General features: G+C 38.2%; 1 protein-coding gene and 1 long non-coding RNA gene across 3 annotated transcripts in view; one reads left to right on the top strand and one right to left on the bottom strand.

The window, feature by feature from the left end:
* ARID1B (AT-rich interaction domain 1B) overlaps positions 1-21,911 on the bottom strand; it is a 574,571-nt gene that overhangs the window by 22,381 nt on the left and 530,279 nt on the right. The window contains 5 exon segments of the mRNA XM_077149343.1: positions 2,036-2,240; positions 5,003-5,212; positions 10,804-10,962; positions 11,714-11,823; positions 19,130-19,275. Coding sequence (XP_077005458.1) covers positions 2,036-2,240; positions 5,003-5,212; positions 10,804-10,962; positions 11,714-11,823; positions 19,130-19,275 — 830 coding nt within the window.
* The window catches only part of LOC143674055 (uncharacterized), a 42,221-nt gene that overhangs the window by 13,197 nt on the left and 7,113 nt on the right, over positions 1-21,911 (top strand). Inside the window, exons 2-4 of one of the 2 annotated variants that reach the window (XR_013170838.1) lie at positions 8,301-8,381; positions 9,109-9,172; positions 14,766-14,918. This is a non-coding gene — a long non-coding RNA (uncharacterized LOC143674055). The remainder of the gene's footprint in view (positions 1-8,300; positions 8,382-9,108; positions 9,173-14,765; positions 14,919-21,911) is intronic. The other variant, XR_013170837.1, reaches the window with a different exon arrangement.

Genomic DNA, 21,911 nt, shown 5'->3' with positions numbered 1-21,911 from the left:
TTTATTTCTACCACTTCCTGTTTCATAGGACTTTGGCTCCATTTGTACTAGCGAGAAGAATGTATTATCGTAGGCGCATCTGCAATCCAAGCGCTTCAGTGCGGTTAAAACGATCATGTTGCCATAAAAACAGCAGTTAAAAAAAAAGGGGGGAGGAAGGAAAGAGCTGACTGTTAAGAGAATAGGTCCTCTCCTATGTGATGTCTCTAAGCCTCAGCGGGATTCCTTGTAGTGAAGCTATGCACACCGGGAGGGCTGTTCCCCGTACACAAGTGCATACTATTCAGTGACGCACGCTCTTTCCTGGCAAATAAAACATACCTTTAGATCTTTGCAGACATCCCCACTTTAGTCCCAATACCCCACAGGGTTTTTATTTTGGGAAAATAGTTTTGGAGCTGTTCATCAGCAGCTTGTTTTACGCTGTGAACTGAATGTAATGTGAAATTTTTAAAATTAGATTTCAGTGTAAGGTACACTGTAACTGGCAAAGGTTTTGAATCTTTAAGGGTGGGAGCTGGGGAGGACGTTTTCTTCTTGTACTTAGTACCTACAGATCTAGATCTAGGCAGGTTTAGTATAAGTAGTATGTGAGGGACCTTGACTGGCAATCTCAGATATAATTGCCTCCAGACAGAAGCTAGAGGAAATAATTAAAAGGAAAACAATCTGTTCCTTTGGAATTGTTTTACCTCCCATAAAGGAATTTCAAACACAGGCAGATGAATTTAATGGATACAGGCGTACACTCTGGAGACAGGCTCCCCAGGATCAAAGCCCCATTTTTCCACTCACTAGCTATAGTAACTTTGGGCAGTCTACTTAGATACCATGTGCCTACGCTTTTTTCTCAGATTTTAAAATAGCATCTGTACCATAGGCTGTTGTGAGGCTTAAATGATAAAGTACTTAGAAAAGGGCCCAGCACACTGTAAGTGCTCATGAATGTTAGTTACTGGCTATTCCTATTTGATCCATCTCACAAGCCTGTGCTAGAAAGTGGCAAGCACAATCACTGCTACTTCATACAAGAGGGGACCAAGAAACAGCATGGGTATTAAGTGCTGACAGTCACAGAACAGCCTCCTATGCAATGATTAATGGCCAGAAACAGGTAAGAGAATGGTCAGATGTTTCTGAGTGAGGTCACCACCAAGAACTAAGGAGGATGCAAATTTCTTCCAGTCTTTAATATATTTATAAGAATAAAACAATTTAGTAATTTCAAATTTGAAACCCTAATGGGTAGAATAAAGGACGACAGAACTGAAAAGGGCAAGGTCTACAGCAGTTGAGTGGAAAGGCAGAGGAGATGGCAGAGGGTGCTAATCGGTTTTGCTCATGGGAATGGAGGTGAACCATTACTGTACTTGGGTAGTATGCTGAAGACCACTGACAAACTGAACCCCCCTGTCTCAGAAATAGAACTTCATGGACCTTTACCATGAGAGTTTGTGGAATTCCCTAAAAGTGAGAACTTGCTAGGGAGGGAACATTAAACAAAATTCAAATTTCATTTTGCTAAAGAACAAATCTACATGTCCCTATCAGGGGTTGAGCCATTACAAGCTAGCTGTTAAACCTGCAGGGTGACAGTTTCCAGTAGTGCGAAAAGAATTAACACAAGCTAATGGGGATGCTTATTTTATAGAGTTATAGAGGTATATAAAGCTTAGAATCCCAATTTCTATTCTGAATAAGGTAAAGCAAAAGAATGGTGTCTTCCAAGTGCTGGCCCAAAATGACAATATCCCAAATTTCATTCTTTCCTTCCTTAAACCCTTAAACACTGTCAATGGGGGTGGGGGTGGGGGAGTGGGGAGGGAAGGGGGGAAGGGAAAAAGGAAGAAGGAAGGAAACAGAAAAGGAAAGAAAGGAAAAAACAAAAACACCCTTCCTCTCAAAAGAACCAAAGCTCGGTTTGCTTTACTCTGACAAGAGCAGACGTGAGGAGAGTGTTTACTCCTGCCTTCAGCCCAGGGGGATGGCATGCTCTGGAGTTTCCTTGGTAGACACCTGTAGCTCTACCACTTACCAGGAGATGGCGGCTGAAGCTTGGGCTGCTTCTTAGCATCCCCTGTGCTGAAGACTTCTGGCGGGGGCTCCTCCCCTCTTTCGATCTTGCACTCAAAGGCAAACAGGTACTGAATATACTGCTTTTTCAGGGAGCTGGCTGCACTGCTTGAAGTGCCAACATTTAGGTTGGTTGCCAGCTCACGCCACTTCTTGTTTTTATTAACCTAGCAAAAAAGAAAAAAACAAGGTATGATCACTGGTTTGCAGCAAAGTGGCTTGTTTAAAGCCAAAAGACAAAAAAAAAGCATTTAATGTCTTGGTTTACTTTTTTTTTATTTGCCTCTTTTAACTAATGCTCATTATTCCCACTCAGTAGTGCACAGGCAGCATTTACAGTTATAAAACCATTAAGGAACCTGCTGATAGCTATATAAAAAGCACTGCTTGTTGAGAGTCTTCTGCCTGTTGCATCCTCTAATGCCTTGCTCTCTTCCAGAGCCAGTGCTGCTCCTAGCCAGCAATTTATTTGAGCAAACACACACCTTGCTCACACATACCCTCACCCCACTTCTAATTTTAAAAAAATAGACGGCCTCTAAAAGCTAATTTGAAAAGCAGTAAGAGCACCATTTTGCAATTTATCTGTTTGAGTACTGACGGCAGAAAAAAAAAAACCCTGCTTCCTTCAAAGAGCCACAGCTCCCAGAAAGATGGGTCTGTACTTGGGTTCAGGCCTTCTGCTGGAGGTCTGATCAAGGTGGTAGTGAGGCCCCTGTTGGGAAACCCGCCCATGGCAGCAGCACTGAGGCCCAGCAGGGCTCTCCTCACACACCCATGCGACACACTGGACAGGCAGTCTGGGTGTGCAGAGGAGCAGGACGCCCTCCCGAATGCAACACACGGCTACTCAGGGTCTTTCTGCATTTAGGCCAGAGAGAACAGAATTGTCAAAAGACGAGAACTCAAAGAGGGAAATCCTGAAATGCTATATAAAATTATTTTACACATTATACCCTCATTACCACTTCAGAGCGGAGCTATGAAAGGTTCGAGACATGAGTAAAACATGAAGATCTGCAAATACCTGGGGAAATATTTTGTTTCTTGATGGTTCCTGTATTGAGCAACATGGTAAGGGTAAAGGTGACAGTGATTTTTAATGAAATTTTAAATTTTTGGATTTAAACTTTTTCATAAAGTTCTTTATGTTCATTTACTTAGCACTGAACAGTGCATAATGAAAAAAATGCTGCATGTTTACGGCGATGCTTAATGCTCTGTTAGCAGTTAATCCACTATTGCAAATAGCTGGCCTGCAGACTGCTTCAGAAATGGTCAACAGAGCACTGCCCGGGACACCCTGAAAAGCCGGGCATGGCACTGACATCATACAGCAGCAGTTCCCAATCACATCTGCCAGCCTACCAGAATGGTGGCGCTTAGTGACGGTGTTACCCAAGCTGCTCACCACTGTGCCATCCAGCTACAGCCACCTAATTCTCACTAGCTAGGCCAGCTCAGATTCTTGTTTGCAAACCCAACTTGGTAATACACTCTTGTCAAAGCAGCCACAGTGAGGTACCCAGACAAAATCTATACTTATTTGATTACCAAAATTCAATTGCTTTAGCAGACTTGGTAATTAAAAAAAAGAAATCTCTATGAAGGGAGTCTGGGGGCAGAGGAGAGGGCTTTGGGTCTGCCTCAAGTCAATTATCATCTGATTATGAAAAGCACCGAAGCACACCCTAGTTGTCTCATTTCCCCAATAGGATGAGCCACCTAAGGGCAAGGCCAAGGCCGAGAACAAGGGCGCCTCTCCTAAGCCCACACAGTGCTGCCCAGCCACTTGTGGTCTTTTGGAGTGGAGGCTGGTCCCGGGGTATTTAGCTGCTGTTTGTGCCACCCTGGACGGGGAAACAGTGCTCCACTTGACTGCCTATCAGTAATACCAGAGCCGAGATAGTCTCCTTCCATTGATTGGGGCTGGGTACTGAGAATGTCTAAAGCTCCCGAGGTGATTCTGATGTCTAACCAGGCTTAAGAAACCATGGTAAATGGCCAAGAGCGCACATTTTGGAATGAGAGAGATCCGGCCCCAAGAGAGACCCTGGGCAACAATATTGTTGTACTTAACTTTATTACACAAGAGTATCCTCATCTATTTTGGGGGGCTATCAATCCCTGCATCTTATGGGTATTTAGAAAGTCAAATGCAATGACCAACATGAAGTCCAGTACCTGGTGTGGTGTAAGCACTTATACATTAATCCCTTTTCCCCAAGCATATTATAATATAAACTATTATTTATGGACATAATCTATTTTATGTCCATAAAACTAGACTCAGCACCAACACCAGGGGTGGGACATTGGTGAGGCACCTATAAGGTGGCACTGCCTTTCGGAGCTGCGCAAGCCACGGCTGGCATTTGTACACCCCTAAAAATGAGGGCGCCCTTCCATCCTGCACCCTAGGTGCCTCTCTTGTCCCACCCTAGTCTCAACCCTGCTAAAAAATAGCAACAGTGACTCTCTTAGTCTTTCAGGTATTATGGACATGGTTTTAGAAGTCTGACTCAGTTTTCATGATAAATTTCTCTGAATAGAGGGAAATGGTGAATTTGATTTATATCTGAGCTAGATCATTAATTTATCCATTTACAAAACATCCTGGATTATTTACTATGAGCTGATGGCAGATTCCCCAGAATTCTAGAGCTGTAAGGGAATCTAAAAAAAAAAAAAATCTAGTCCAATGGCCCCATTTTATAGATGAAAGAGTTGAGATCCAGACAGATGATGCGCCCAGGGTGCACGCGGTCGACGGCTGAGCTGGAGCTTCCAGCATGGGACCAGGGAGCACAGCCCCACCGGCCTGGCTTTTTCTTTGCGAGAAAAAAACAACACTTCAATCCACATATTCAAAGAAAACCACTGTAAGAGGTTATATATAATACCTCTTCATCCCTTCCTTCACCCTTACCTGTGCCAAACCTCCAATCTCTTTGACACACACATAGAGTCGGAACAGGTCCAGGGGCTTCTTGCCCACTGCAGGCAGACTCGATACAGGGGAGCCTCTCTCCTCCATGAAGGTGAGGTATCGGTCGACCCACAGCTTTCTCTCTGGCTCGTTTCCCAACTCATACACCTTTGTGATCTTTTCCCCTGTGGTGGTGGATGAGCCGGACTTCTAGTGCACAGAAGGAGCATTGGAGACGGGGCACGGGTGGGCCAAGGGAAAGGGAGGAAGTGAGAAAAGAGTAATGAACTAACAAATCCGAGAGAAGAAATTTAAAAAACTACTGCTATCACACAACAGTTAGGAATGAAGGCTACTAGTTCAGGCACAAATATACATTTTCTTAATTAAGAATTTACTTTGACTTTAAATAAAGGGCCCAAACTCCCCCTTTTATACACTTAAGAAACAAAACAAAACAGAAAAACCTTTTTTACTTTATTGATATAAGCGTTGAATCCCAGAAGGCAAATTTCCAATGATGCCTCGTATCATTTTTAAAAATAAAAGAGGCTCTCCCCTAGAATTATGACAGTGAAAGAAATTCACATGTAATATGATAGAGCCCAAGAAACTATATGGGCTTCTACCTTTCCTTGTTGAAACAAGTTTGGCTACTATGGGTCTTCCATTAAAATTCAAAATCACATGGAAGCAGAGCAAATACCTGGTAGTTGCTGAAAGAAATAAGGCAGGGCACAAATCACAGGAACCAGTGGTATGAGCTTTATGCTCACTTGGGGGTTCTTATCAACTAATGGCCAGTTAAATCTCTGACATTTACTCATGATAAGCAGCTCTCCCTATCTAATATTTCTAAAACTTCTCTGTCAAGGTAAGGGGCTATTAAACAATTATTTTAATAGATTTCTCGAAGCCCATGCTTTAATCATGAAACATACTACTTCATATTCCCAGCCTATCTATGCAAAAACATCTAAATTTGCTTTTGTTTTGTTTTGTTTTTGGGTGTATGGTCCAGGAACATTCGCTTTTATGGAAGTGTTTATATTCTCCTGTGGTTTGTACTGATGATCCATTCATGGTCTTTTATGTATCTAAAAGGTATATCTGAAGCACAGGTGGCACTTTTAGCCCTAAACAGCCCACCTGCTTTTTTCCCTCTTCTTTGTTGTCCCATATATTTATAACAGTATTTGTAAAATTAGCACCACTGGGGTTATTGTGCAAAATCACTAGTAAGTTCTCGATAAAGAATTCCCTGGAACAATAATGTATTTCATTCACTAATGCTGACTTGCTAGTTTATCATTTGCAATACATAGCCATTATTTTAGACAGAGTTCTTCCTCTTTCCCTTTATACTTAACTGAACATAATTTTAAACATATTGCTGAAACCTTTTTGGTTAAATAACATGATTGACACTGAGGTTAGATGTTACCTTGTTTAGCAAAATGGACCCCAGTAAAAGTAGGGTCCCGGGCAAGAATGCTTGAGAATGAGACCATCAGTGCTCAAGAGGCAGTGCCTTTTCCCTCTAATTAACAGGGACTATACTCAAGGTATTTTTGCTGAAAATTTAAGCCTTCAGCTTTTGGGCTATTGAGGCTTTACACCTTTATGTCAAATATATAATAATGGGCAATACAATTGACTGTAAAAAAAAATGACCAATGGTAGAATAAAAAAAAGTGTGATTTTTTTTTTTAGAATTTACTGTGGTGCTGAGGTTAAACCACAGATAACTTAAAAATATTTTAGATAAGAGATTAAGACTATATACATTTTCTTATGCATATGTCTATACATCCACATACATATTCAGAATACAGATAAAACTATACAGAGAGCTAAATAATAAGTGTTTCAGATTTTCCATATATTATTACCCAAGGGATATCTGAATAGGAGAAGAAACTTCTAATACATTTACAACAGATTCTCAAACTGATAACATTTCAAAAAGTTTACCATTGTTAAGGGGGTGGTCATTAACAGGAGGTTTCTAAATGCCAGTCTTGAATTTTTTTTGGGGGGAGAGGTTCGCTAAAAAAAAAATGGTTCCAATGTTTTTAAATAAATGACAATAAAAAAAAATAACAGGAGGAAAAAAGCATTATCACCTAAAAGCAATTTTTTTTGAAAGTTCTCTTCTGTACTTCATTCGTGAAAAATTAAGAGGTAAAAGTTCGAGAGTCAATGTAAGGATGAGATAAAGAAAAACAATCATTTTCAAGTTAAAATAACCTCAAACATAAGATATAACTTCATTTCTTTCATTGTCCTCTTTAAATCCAAATCAGGTAATGGTTCTGGATGAACAACTAATAATGAACTAGGCAACGGGCCGATTGAAACGTGTGTTCCTACACATGAAAGAAGTAGATTTTTGTAACTTGAAACAGGCCTAAAAATTATGATTTTCTTTTATTTTAGCTTTTCTCATCTTTAAGTGAACTTAAATTAACTTCTATGTATCTCAATTTGGTTCCCTTGTAAAATTAGAAAAATTCAAAGAAAATAATTTTTCACATAATAGTTTTATTTTTCGTTATAAGATCTCAAAAAAAAAAAGCAAAACTTTTTTATGGCACCATAACTAGGAAAATGCATCTGTGAGTGATGTGGTCAGGCCGTGCTTTACATGATAAGTTTGTGAAGTGGCCTCCCCTGATGCCCTACTCCTTAGTCTGATTTAGCTCCTCACTTATAATCAGCCATAATATGCTTGTTTCTCTTTCATAGGACTCTGCACATTTTGCATGTGATTGCTTAACAGCCACATTATTGACTAGACTTTAAGTTCCCCAAATTGGGACTCATCTTGATTTTGAATTGTCAACACTTAGCACAGTGCCCAATACACTGAAGGTACTCAGTAGATACTCTTCTATGACAAGCGAATGAAAAAGTTTGGAGAAGTTTGGTGCTATTCAAATGCAAAGTTATCACTGATTTTTTTGTATATTCCTATAAAAATGGAATGGAACCAGCAAGATGCTAAGTATCTGTGTAGGACAACCTAAAACGACAGACGTCTGTGTCAGGAATAGTGTCCAGTGCCAGAATTTCAGGTTTCAACATCCAACCTTTCTATTCTTAAATAGAAAATGGGCATTTAAAAAACCAAAAGGCTTAGGAAATAAACAGCTCATTCTTATTACTGATCAGGCTCAATACGTAGCTTTTTTGTTCACAGACTTCAGCCCTGATGTGCCCTTTGGTTAAATGTCATTACTGTTCACTTTACTCATTGACAAGGGCAAATAAACTTTTGTTTGTTGTCTTTTTCCAGGCCATTAAGGACAATCTGGCATTCTTCAGCGCTCTAAGAAACATACCCTATTGTTCTGAAACTGCTACTGTCTATGTGGAGGTGAGAAAAAGGAATGCAAATTCTTGAAAAATTACAGCATGACATGATTATGGTGCCACAAGTGTTTCCCTTGCATGTAATTTAATTAAGTCTATATGCACATTTTTTTTCAAGTCTTAGGCAGATTTACATTTCAGCAGCTTTTCCATATGCTTGGTAATATGTGAAAATGCAAGTGTGTTTGTTTTTATTTTGGAATGTTTCATAACAAAACAATGTTGGTCCATAATATACTTTCTAAGCATGGAACATATTTACATTTGGTCCATTTCAGACGTTCTGTTAGACAGTCTTTATTAGGGACATTGCTAAGAGCAATTTGAAGTATCAAATTGTAGTCGTACCTCAGAAAGAGCAGTTAAAGATTCCTGAATTACATGGTCGCAGTGATGTGACAGCAGAGATGTCTCTGAAGCCCTTCATTTACAACCTCCTCTGATCCCCCTTCTTGAATTAGCATTTCAGTCAAAAGAGTGGTGGTCTGTTTTCTCACTGCAAAGCAAGTCTAACATTTTCCACTACTAACCATAGCTTTGCTTGTCCTTTATCTACCCCTGGAGCCAGAATTTTGCTTGTGAATCCTTAAACATAAAAATGTATGACACAGGAAGAGATAATATATGAAAATTTAGGAAAAAAGAGAAAACTAAATTATAACTTCAAATATAATTGTTTTATAATCAGAAAATGAAGTCAACAATTCAGGTGTTTTTTCCTTAAATTTTAGGAAATGGGATTTTGAAAGTAGTTTCCTACAGGTCTTACTGGATAGAGATAATGTTGTTTGTAAGGTAAGCTCCAATAAATATCTCAGTCATCTTTTATAATTTAAAAATCAGCAAGGTGGAGTTTTAAAACATAATATGGCCTATTAGAATTTGTAATATTCTTAATTATAATCTTAATGTATTATTATTTATATCATTTTATTTATTATTTGATGCCAACATACCAAGGTTTTTGAAACGTTAAACATAAGTTCCACCTGTTAACTTGAGAGTACTACTGATATAAAAATGCTTTCCCTATGCTTAAAAAGGAAAACAACCCCCCCCAAAAAAAACCCAGGTAGATTATGAGAAAATAATACATGATGCTGGCTGCCTTCTGAGACTCAAAGCGATTAACACAAAGACATCAAAATTAAGGAGTTGCACTCTCCCTTCCTATTGGTTTTGTTTAACCCATTCTAGAAACATTTGACATTTCATTTTGGTTGTTGCAAAAGTGAACAATATATCTACAGAGAAGGTTAACAGTAAATATGATCCTCTCTTCCTCTAAAAAGGAAATGGTTAGTGTGAATTTTACCAATATTTACTGGAACAATCAACTCTTCAAACCATCAATTCTATCTGTTTAAATCAGTTAATGGATAATTAATAGCAGCCTCCTTTCTAGGTTTTGACTAGATTGCCACAATCTGCACAGATTCTTCTCCTCCCTCAACTTGCTTTTCCTGAGCTGTGCTCTTCAATACATTGTCTTATAAAAACTAGGGTGTTAATTAAGCCTTCTTGGTAAGTAATTGCATGTTAAGTTTTTTTTTTTTTAAAGATCTTTTGATTCCCTATATGAATATAAAATAAAGGTTTCTACAGCACCATTACTCTTTTTTTTTAAGTGACAAGGAATTAATTTTTTTATTAGGAAAAGGAAGGCCCAGAAGAATATTAGGGCTAAAAATTTTTTTCCTTATACTTGCATTCCCTTTTTTGTTTCTTATCTATAATATGAAAATCAATGCTTAATTTCAACATTATTAGCAGTATTTTCAGGATACATTTTTTACTACCTCAACCGATTCTAACATAGTTACACATTATTTATCTTTAAGTGGCATTCTAAACAGTCACAGGCATTAACATTTCTACTACTTTAATTTTAGACAAATGGACTGGAACAAAGCAGACCCGATATTAGGCTAAACTGTACCTAGATTATAATATTTATATTTTTAGGTAGGTAGTTTTGACAGATGTTTCAGATAGAACTGCCCATGAAAGATTTAGTTCAGGGGCCAAGCATGTCATTTACTCTATGGCTGCTATTAGTTCCCACGTAAATGGAGAAAGAAATATCTCCTTAAAAAAAAATCTTCTAAGTGCACAAGGGGTTAGACATGTAAACAAAGTCACTTGTGTGAGGGAGTTTGGGCCCAGTAACACGATCTGCATGCTTTGTATAGAAACGTTTCTTCACAACAGCTGGTTCATTACCAGAAATCAAACTTTTATGATGCACGCAAAATTTACTCATTTTATTATTAATATAATTATAATATAGAAATCCCTTTCATGGATAATGAAGAAAAAGTCTTATAAAACAAATAAACAAGCAAGCATTAAAGTAGAATTAATTAATTATCAAAAAACCCCCAAAAAACAAACAAAAAACCCCACAAAAAACCAGAGCCACTTACAGGGCTTGATGGAGTCTTTGGCCAGCCTGGGCTGCTAATGCTATCACTTTCATCTCCATGAAATGAGGAGATGCTAGCAGAGCTGGGGGACATTGGGGAAGGGACTGGCAGGTTGCCTGGGGTTGGGGGCTGAGAAATACCCTGAGAGCTGTAGCTATCCTGTGGTAGAGGAATAAAAAAAAAAAATGACAAAGGTAGGGCAAACTTTAGTAAAATAACAAAAAGTACATCCATTTAACAGACTAATTTTTTATATATAATATGCATATACATAAAGAAAAACATGTACAACAAACACGCAAAAACACACACATAAAGGTATTAAAACAACATTCTTAATTAGTATAATCTGGTAAGTTTGCCAGACGCTGGATAAGTCCAGGAAGCCACCATGCTTACTTCAAGCTTACATGGAATGCTCAGCATGGGATACCCCTTATGAAAGAAAGGAAAAAAAAAGAAGAAAAAAGAAAAAAAAAAAAAAGAGCTGTTCACCTTATTTATCAAATAAGGCAGGAAAGCAAAATATTAAGTATGTTGTTGCTGAGGCGGCCAAAACAGGAAGCTATAAACTGAAGGCAGAGAAAATGGCTGCAAGTGTCAAAACCAGGCAAGACCCTTTACTTCTCCCCACCCCGAAGCATATTTCTAAGGTAGGTAGGTCCTTGTCCCTCCACCCCTCTCCCCCACCCCAACCGTGTGTTAAATGCCATAAGAACTAGTAACTTTCAGATCCACACTATGAAGGGGGTGGGGAAAGAAAAGACTACAAACATGTTGCACAAAATGAAGCATGCAGAAGAGAGAAACCAACAGAAAAAAAACTGCAGGCCAACACCAGAGAATAGAGAGCAACAAGGCAGCTTTTTGCGTGGAGGACCCCACACCACGTGCAGAGGCAGCAGAATACCTTGGACTTGCTCTCGGGCTGCGGAGTGTTTTCTTCTTTACTGTCCACTTTGAGAGGCACGGGCAATTTGGACTCACCAGGAGACATCATATCTGCAAGACCCATAGATGCTAATCGAAAACAGGAGAAAGAGTTCAGGATTATACAGGTCATTTGTCAGACTATGCTCCCACCAACACAAGTTACTGCGTGAAGCATGGGGCACTTGAATTTTCCTTGAAGGAAGAAAAAAAAAAAAAGAAAAAAAATTGTAACTTGGAGCATGCTAATTTCTGAAATCTAAATAGCACCACATTCTGACAACCCTATTTTACCTTTTAAAAGAAAAAAGTAATTATTCTATATACTTAAGACTGAAATCACTGATGGTCAACCTACATTAGTGTTATATTTTCAAAATTATTACAGGTTTAGGAAGAGTAGCCAACAAGTGGAAATACGCCACATGTTTAAATTGCTCAGAAGGTACTGAAAGCAAATGCTGGCACATATGAGTGTTTCTTACTTGGAGACTGGAAGATTGAATGCCGTCTTTCACGAAATCTATGGTTTGCAAAATCATTTGACATTTTATATTGCTTTGTTTAAATCTTATCTATTGTGTGTGGTCTGGTCTACAATAAGGGATGATAACCGTAACAGCAACTGGCTTCAAAAAACAACCATCATTTTCTGGATTGATGCAAATGTTCTAAAAATGATCATGATGATAAATAAACAACTATGTGACGATATTGTGAGCCACTGATTGTATACTTTGGATGGACTGTATGATGCTTGAAGATATTTCAATAAAAATATTTAATAAATTAAAAATTTAAGAAATGTTAAAAAAAAAAAACCACCATCAAAAATACATTAATATTAGGTGGGCAACGGTGGCTCAGTGGCAGAGTTCTCGCCTTCCATGCTGGAGACCTGGGTTCAATTCCCAGAGCCTGCCCATGCCAAAAAAACAGAACAAGACAAAACAAAAAAATATTTTTAAAGAAAAGAGTTTCTAATTATTTTGTAGTAGTGCTGGTATCCTTTCAATTAGGCACAGAGCCTTCGACTCTGGCCCAATGACCACACCTGCCCAGATGTCAACCCCACCTGTTTGCCACTTCTCAGAAGAGACCTCAAATCTACTTCATCTCAATCTACTCCATCTAGTCTTTAGAATGGAAGGTGGTTATTCACCAAAGAACAAATTGATTTATAACATTCACTGCAAATAATTTTCAGGTTAAACATATGGGTTTAGATTTTTTTTTTTTTACATGTGTAGGCACTGGGAATTGAACCTGGGTCTCCCACAGCATGGCAGGCTAGAACTCTGCCACTGAGCCACTGTTGCCCGCCCTAAATTTATTTTTAAAAGAAGAGGTAGGACTTGAAAGAACAGGGCTACAGTAGGAAATCAGTGTAGATATCCTGGGATAGCAGCTGAATTTCTGAACCCCACCGTGAAAACCATCTGCATAGCACTGGGCTGCTATAAGTAAGACAACCCAAACAGATGCATGAGAATCAGGGACGAAGGGAGAGATGGAAGCAGAAAGGGAGCAGGGGATTGGAGCAAGCGAGTCTTATAAATGAATGGAAACCAGAAAATATTCTTATTTCGAAATAAAGTAAACCAGTGGCTTTATAAACAGGACCCCATTTTACATTCTGCAAATGAAAGTGCTGGCTCAACCAAGGCAGCACACATGTAACATAATGTGTCCAAAAAAAATTAAATAAATAAATAAAATAAATAAAAGGCTTTAAAAAAGGCTCCCCAGATTGCCCACTACAAAATGATTATTGCACATATTCATGTATTACTATGTTTTAGAAAATAATTAGCTTTAATTACAGCAGTGAGAGTGTGAGCAGGGCTCTGGTGAATAAGCTGGCAAGCTTTGTGGTGCTAATTTGCTAATATCTTTAGCATCACTGCAGGTTGAGACCATAGGTCCTGCCAAGACAGCCTGCCCGGCCACGTGCTCCCGAGTTTACGTAGGCACGTGCCAGAATGCAACTCTGAAATGCATGTATTTTCCATGGTTTCACTGGCTTGTTTTTCAAAGCCCATTTGCAGCCCAGTCAGCCCTTAAAGTCATCACAACACGCACAAATCATAATTGGGATGCTTTTCCTACCCGCCCCCCCCCCCCCCCCAAATTACTTTCAATACTTAGACTTTAAGAACTGGAACAAAAAGCTTTTTCAAGTGATGCAGCTGCAGAGAAAAAATCTATTGGGATCAGCTAAAAATGCTGTTATTTTTGTGAATGTGAGAAACCTAGAAAAAGCAGCTGAGAGAGATTACACCAAGAAGACTGCCTAGTTTAAAGTAGTGGCTTGCTTTTGTGCAGTTTTAGCTCTGAGGTCTAGAAAGAAAATGAATTAGTAAATCTGTACATTAAGAAACACCCTTTATAGAAGAAAGGGAGAGGAAAAAAAAGCAGAAGACTGTGGGAAAAGCAGCTTCCTTTATGAAAGTGCACGTCCTTGCTAGTTATTCAGAGTGGACTGAAAGGAACCACAGCAAATACAATTCCAGGGAAAGTGGCAAAGCCCTGACTTTTCCAAAGCTTGTAACTAATAGTTTTGTCAGTATTTATAACAAATTTTGCCTAAATAATAATTCTGAAAACTAGAAATAGTAGTAATACCCTGCTTCATATATTAAATTCATTAAGCCTATAAAATCAAGTTTTAAGTTTAAAGAAGTAGACCAATATTTATTATAATTAGCAACAATAATTTTACACTGATTTAACAATCACTAAGATGAATATAAGCATACATGTTTGGTTTGAAATTCCCCAAATTTCTTCATTTTATTTTAAAGGGGGCTTATAGTTAGAAATTTTATATAATAAAATTATGCATATTAAAATGGGTACGCAAATATAAAAATTGTCACGTTTCAGTGCTTTATTATTTTGAGAAATAAATAAGGACTGAATTTAGAGTAATTGTGTTATTTTGTACTCCTGCCTTAAAATGTACATTTTATTTTACTAAATGGATCATAAGGTCTTTTCTTACTGTGGCTTTTCCTGTTCCTTTTATGTAGAAATGCTTATATTTTGACTTCTTACCAGAATTCTCAACAAATCACTGCAAAGAGCCATCTGCCTCCCAGAGCAATGGTACTCCAGGGGCACTATTTTCTCCTTTCCCAAAAGAGAAAAGACCACCACTCTTATAAAGGATGCATTAAATCAAGGTACTGTCCTTTCTCCTATTAACATCGGTAGTCCAGTATGTAAAGTTCAGACATAAAAGGGGGCTGTAAAAAAGCTATGAAGGCAGAAAGTGCTGCATGAGTTCTGTAAATACATTTCAAACACAGCCTCTGGCTGTACCACTGCAATTTAAGAGGTAGAACAATTTATTAAAGTAAGTGTGGGTCAAGGTCCCAAGGCAGCTACTCCACACTGGATTTAATATATTCAAAAAGAACATAAAACGCATATGCCAGGAGTAAAGCTGAACTTAAACATTCATTTCCACTCATTTTCCCAACTCCTTTACTCAGTCTCACTATAAAGGCTGCAGCATCATTCCCAGAAGGTGATGAAATAGTGCAGCACACAAACAGTTCTTTTCTTTCCATGGTAACATATTATACTCCACAAAATATTTAATTCCTTAATTTTGAAAATTCAAAAGGGGCTGCCTATATGTGCACATCTGTAGATGTTCACACCTATTTTTAAATGCGGCAGATACATAAAGTACACTGTTAACATAGTGCTCGGACAGGATGTAAAAAAAGCTTAGAGATATGTTTTCCTTGCCCTGGATCAGCTGAGCCACACACTGTGTAGGGCAGGGCCAGCGAGAGGCTTTCAGGCAGCTTTGTGTGGCATAATAATCTCCATCAGCGCCCAAATAAATATGAAATCTGCTGGCTAGCCTCACCATTCAAGGAAAGGTCGCCAACTGACTTCTAACTAACAAGATTGATGATTCCAAGAAAGTCCTGTTAGATACAGACTCAGGGACCGCTGGTGTGCTCCAGCACAATCTTGGTACACATTTCCCCACAACTGAAGAGATCTGGGTCATTAAGTCCTTCCTTATTTTTTTGGTGAGGGAGTTGAGCAGGAGCAACAATTCACCTAAAACCATCAACTTACAGCAGACAAGCAAACAAAAAAACTCTTTAAAAACTCCTAAGACAATCAACTAGTAGCCATACATGGCCCTGAAGACCTAAGTTTCCCTGGCGAAGGATTTAAGTCCCAGGACAGGAAACAGCTATCCAGCTGGTTGACATATATTCTACTTAAGAGTTTGGTAAATTTTTTCTTTTACTTCCAGAACATAGCAAATTATGTAGTAAACAATTTATGTCATGCAAGTCTAGCAACAGCTCTGCCAGGAGACTATTGAGTAACATAGCTCTAAATCCATGTTTCAAACTTTTAGCATGCATATGTAAAAATAAAGGCTTCCTTAAAAATGCAGACTCTTAGATCCACCCTCAGAAATTCTGATGGGAGCCCAGGAACCTGTATGGTTAATAAACATTCCACAGGATTCTGAAAGGAGGTGGTTCTTGATTCTTGAGAACTCTGTAGAAAGCCATGGGTATTAATGTGACTGACTTTTTTTCTTTCTTAAGGGGAACTGGAGCCAGTATAACACATGTGGGTAGGAAATTAGTAAGACATTCTGCATTTGAGAATGAGCAATACTAGGTTAGCAGAAAGATTCACTAGGAGAACCTGACCAGGAATCTGTGCAGGAGGCAAAGGTTCATTTGTAACCTGACAGAAACTCTCTACATTTTGTAAACTGACTTCTGCTGAGGCAAACTCAGAACCACAGATGGTTTGAGTATTGCCTGGAATTTAGATCTCTATTTTAAGATGATAGTTTATCCACAGACAAGGCTATGACTAATTAATATTATAAAACTAAACACAAATGAATAAAATCTAGTTAACAATACAAGTATTGTAGGAGGGTATATTTATCAAGGTTCTAAATGACTTGCGATTTTGGCCATAGTAATAAATAATTCTAACCTTTTCATCCAAATCATTAAAAAACATAAAGCTCTTTTGGGGTGGGAGGATGGATCCCTACTGCTTACCATCCTACTTCTCCCGGCATTTTAAGTGAAGAATAGTTCCCACATTTATAGTCACACTGACTCCATTGAAGTAACTACTTGCTCAATGAAGTCTGTAATAATAATTTGTCACCACAGGAGGATTTTTTTGGCCCTGTACATGGTCTACAACACAACTGTTTGTATCAGCAGAGAGAATGCTGGAATGCCAGTTCTCTAGGTTGCCATTATCTGCATTATCTTCACTTTCTTCAAAGGTTTACTCTGACAGAGAAAATGCTGTGCCTTTATCACTGGTAATTTCATGGGCCCAAATCAAGCAAATGGATGAGGTGATGATCCAGGCCATTTCTGGCAACATGTCTACAACAAAACTCTCAACAGGAACTACACTGCAAAGTTTTGGCTTCCTTTTAAAGACTTTCCTTTTAGAAACTGTTACAGTTATAGCAAAAGTCACAGGTACCTAGCAACAGATACACAGTAATGCTAAATTGCCAGAACTCCTTAGATGCGCCAGACCATTATTTTCTATCAGGTAGCATTTGACTTAATAAAGCTGCAATAAAATCATACAAATTTATAGAGGAAAATTTGATAAGTGTTTATATTATTAAAATTTCAATTTTCAAAATGTACAATGTAATAAAAAATAATCCACTACCTAATACAAGAGACCAGAAGGATAACTGGCTCTTTACTGAACAGATTTCCTCTGTATAAGATAAAGAATAGCTGAACTATCTAAACAATGATTAAAAACCCTCTCTGAATCACCATTAAGCTAGTTATTCCTTAGCAATACATAAACATTCTTGGGCGGGGCATTGTGCTGTCTATTTGTTGAAGGTTACTTTTGCAGGTCTGGGGTTCAAAGGAAAAAGGGAAAAACGAGTATTGCTAATACTAAATGAAAATTTATTGTACAGTTTCAATGCTCTGAAATAATTTTATTTCAGCAAGCTGGACAAAATATATAATGTTACAACCCTAATACACTAATACTTGGGACAGTGCTGTACGAGGAAGAGGGAGCTAAGAGCTAACAGGTTGTTTAAGGGCTTTTCAACTTTTCACCTCAAATGTAAGGATTTCTACCTCACTGGGATAAATGACCACCTGCTTAACAACAAGAAGGGCTATTTTATTTATTTTAAGCCATCTTTCATTTTCACCAGTCACGCCTGCTTTCTTCTTCTATCACGAATCTTTTAAAGAGATGTAATCAAGGAATGCCTCTATTAAATTAGACCCTAGAAACCAACAACTCAGAAGCTCAGCTAGGATGCAAGCCTGGCATCTCACTGCTCTCTGCCTAAGAAAGAACAGCTCCTGGGGCAGCCCTTCAAAGGTGGAGAGGCCAGAAACACAGCAAAAGGGAGAGGAAGTGAAAAAAGTAAGAAGGAAGCAAACCTCTCATTTCATAACATTTTCCTAATGATCATAAGGTACTGGAAGACATACAATGGCTAAGAAAGGATCTGTGACTAGAGAGAATTCCACCCCAAAGGTCTATCTACCACCCTAATATATGAGAGAAAGGAACAGATCAACTGAGACACACAGCATCTTCTCACCAAGGGAGAAGCACCAACTGTCTTTAAGAAGCTAGGGAACCTGAGGAGGTGGTTCAAGGGCCTCAAGAAGTTCAAGAACATGGAAGTTCTGCATAGTTTTAGACATTCTTGATCTTTCCCACAAATTGACAGAATACTCTTACTGTACTCATCAGATGTGATTTTTTAAAGAATGCAACACTTAGATTATAAAGTGCTGAATATAATTTAAAAAACTCAAAACAGTTCATTAAAAATAATATGCAGTTTTCCAAGAGACAATCTAAAGATGGTACTTATGAAACAACTAACTTCCAGGTATATACTTAAAGGTCTTTTTCCAAAATGAAAAAAAAAAAAAAAGGTACTTCAAAGCCCCTTGTTCTGCCCTTCAACCATTTCCTCTGAAATGTAAATTTAACATTTATTTCCACCTCTATAAAATGGACAAGTACAGATTTTGTCTTGGGATCTTCCAATACTTCTATTAATACTCAAAGATAAAAACTTAGTGTGTATATACAGCAAACAATCTCCAGTGACACCTAAAATATGACTAGATATTGTATAAACACACAAGAAGAATAAAAACAATTTACACAAAATGTAATATTATTCTCAAGTCTTAAAACAATTAAATAGATTAAGCAAGTTTCCAAGAAGCAGAAAATGTGGCATTTTTCTCATTTTCTCCAAAATGATGCAATTTCTCAAGTTTCTGTACATTCACTGGTGAACCCCTAAAAGGGAAACGGGAAAGGGAGGGCAACCTTGGGTGCCCAGAGCCACCATTGTTACCTGCTGAGCTGTTCACCATGTTGGGCGTCAGGCTGTACGGCGGGGCCTGTGTGGTCACCAGCCCAGAGCTGTTGTTCAAGGGCTGGCTGTAGGGAGAGCTGGAGGCCAGAAGTCCACTCTGATTCATGCCCGGAAAATTGCCTTGCCTATGGGAGGAAGACAGCAATGCACACATGTACTGGCCATGCACATCAGCAGCAGCTTGACCTGGTGGTCTTTCCAATAATTCAGTTAGATGAGGTGGGGGGTGGTTATTATTTTTCATGTTTGCATAACTTATTTCCTGGAGAGACTAATCTCTATTGCTAGGTAATTATTTAATATATTATTTTAAAATTCCAGATAATATAATATGTTCCACAAATAAATTACATGTTTTTAATCATGTCACATATTCTAGGGCATTACTGATATGGAGGAATGAGCAAGAGAGGGGGAACTTGAAATAAGAACAGGAATTACAAAAGCAAGCAAAATTAATTTTCTAATGTTTTGTAAGATGTGAATTTTTATTAATTAACATTACTCAGTACACTCATATAAAAAAACAAGAAGTTGATGAATAAAAAAAAAATGGGCAGGGGGAATACTGTTAAAAAATATTTCTTTGACTTAAATTTTCTGATTCAAAGAATATAGGAGAGAGCATTTTCCAAACTTTCCTTAACCCTGCTCTTTAACTTTTGGGAATTATATACTATCAAAGATAAAGCCTATTTCCCTGTTTAAAACTGCAGAATAAACATCAGGTTACATTTTCTGGGGATAGGGACTTTCCATCCCATAAGAAGCCGGCCGGCTTGGTTTAGCTGTAAGCATTCTGGACAGGTGACGGGCTACCCTTCCTCCACGGCACACACCTTCGCGCGGGGCAGATGCAGAAAGTCAGCTCCTAGTGCCCAGTTCTGTGCTGTGCTCTGTGAGAGACACACTTGTCTCCACTCTTGCAAAGAGGGAAGGGTATTACTCTTTGATGTGAAGGAGACAACTGTCACACAATGCAATTTTTCTAATTACTGGTAATGAGACTGGGGAAGGGGACAGAGCTGCATAGTGGAGTAAAGCTGCATAGTGGAGTAATTTTCCTAGGGAAATTACAAAACAAAAAGAAAGATGATGGCAATGTGGCAAAACCTTTAAAAGATTCTACCACTGTCATCAAGTTTTTCTTAAGTACATAGTATACCTTCAAAAAACCTTTCAAAGTTTAGGCTAATAATGTTTTATCGTCTGAGCAGAGCTAATAAGGGGTAAAAATCCAGATACATGGCCTATCAAATTAATTATGATTACAACCTCTTTTCCCCACTCCCACTGAACTATCACTTGATGGCTCTTAATGTAGAATACAAATTCTTTTTTAAAAAAAATTCTATTAAAGATTAACACAAATCATTTTAAAAAACAATATATAGTTCCTTTTGTGTAGCTATTTTCAGTGGACTCCATTTTCTGGCTTAAAGAAAAAGTTCAAACATGGATCATTTGAAAAATTAAAGCATCAAAGGTTTGAGTGTTATTTTTTCCCCTTTAAATATCAGACTGAGCAATTATGGAAATTCTGTATACATTAATGCTCAATGAAGGCTTGGAAAGGACATGCACAGAAGGTTGAAGAGTGATCTTGAGTGTGGCTCTAGGAGAAACGAGTGCCCCTTCAGCCCCTGACTCTCAGTCCACTGAGAGCTCTCTCTGAATAACTACAGACTGCTGATTCAGCATTGTAATACCCACGGTCGTTCATTCAGAACTGAGCTGAGATCATCAACGGCTTCTGATTAACCTCTAGGTCATCAAACATTTATAAATGTACTGTCCAGTAACCATATACATATTCCTATTTGATGAGGGTCTTGACATCATCATGTAAAGTGTTGGTGTTCACCTAGGTTCCCTCCTGAGGTATTTTTATCCAAATAAGAGACAATTTAGTATTTGTATAACTGTTTCAAAAGAAAGCCACTGGCACATGCTGGCACTGTTCTAGTTTTCTTAGCAGATAAACCATGCAAAGAGCATCCTTAACTTATGCACAGGCTGTGTCTGTGGATAATTGCTTCCCAGGGAGTGATGCGCGAACCCCGGCCAACTTCTACTATTCTTCAGGATCCCGCCTCCTCCATGGAGCTTTCCTTATCCCCAGGCCTGGATAGCAAGCTTGGCTTTCTCCATATTCTTGCAGCACCCTTCATCTGTGTCTTTTACAGCACTTGACACTCTTGTGTGTAAGAAATTTATGTATATGTTTTGGCTCTCTCTTTCAGTGTGCAAGCTTCCTGAGAGGGGAATCTGTGCCTAATTAATCCTTGGGTCCCTTTAAGTGCCTTGCATATGACAGTGACTAAAAAGTACCTGTTAAATGAATGTATAAAATAACATTTTTTAAATCACTGTACAAAAGTATTATAAGGGAGGGTCACCTTTCTAAGTTTCTATTGAATTCAGTTTCACATGTAACATAACTAACATGTCTAGGAAACTAACATCTCCTCTGGCACACTTGTCTATACTAAGGAAATGAGAATCAGAATATAAAATACAACAAGTAGATGATTAAATAACCACCAAGGTCCCATTTGATGCTAACTTGTGATTTTCCCCAAGCCAGCACTGTCAATCTTCAATCACTGTATGATGATGATGGTGTATGTTATAGAGGTTTTTTAAACAATATCCTTAAAATGAAAAGAAATTAAAGACAGATGATATTGATAGGTCCATGTGTTGGATATCAGCTGCTGCTAAGGATCAGAAGACCACTGTTCCAGCAGCCACTGGCCAT

The sequence above is a fragment of the Tamandua tetradactyla genome, chromosome 2 (assembly GCF_023851605.1).
Source record: "Tamandua tetradactyla isolate mTamTet1 chromosome 2, mTamTet1.pri, whole genome shotgun sequence".
Taxonomy (NCBI): Eukaryota; Metazoa; Chordata; class Mammalia; order Pilosa; family Myrmecophagidae; genus Tamandua; species Tamandua tetradactyla.
This window is presented reverse-complemented; position numbering and strand designations above follow the sequence as displayed.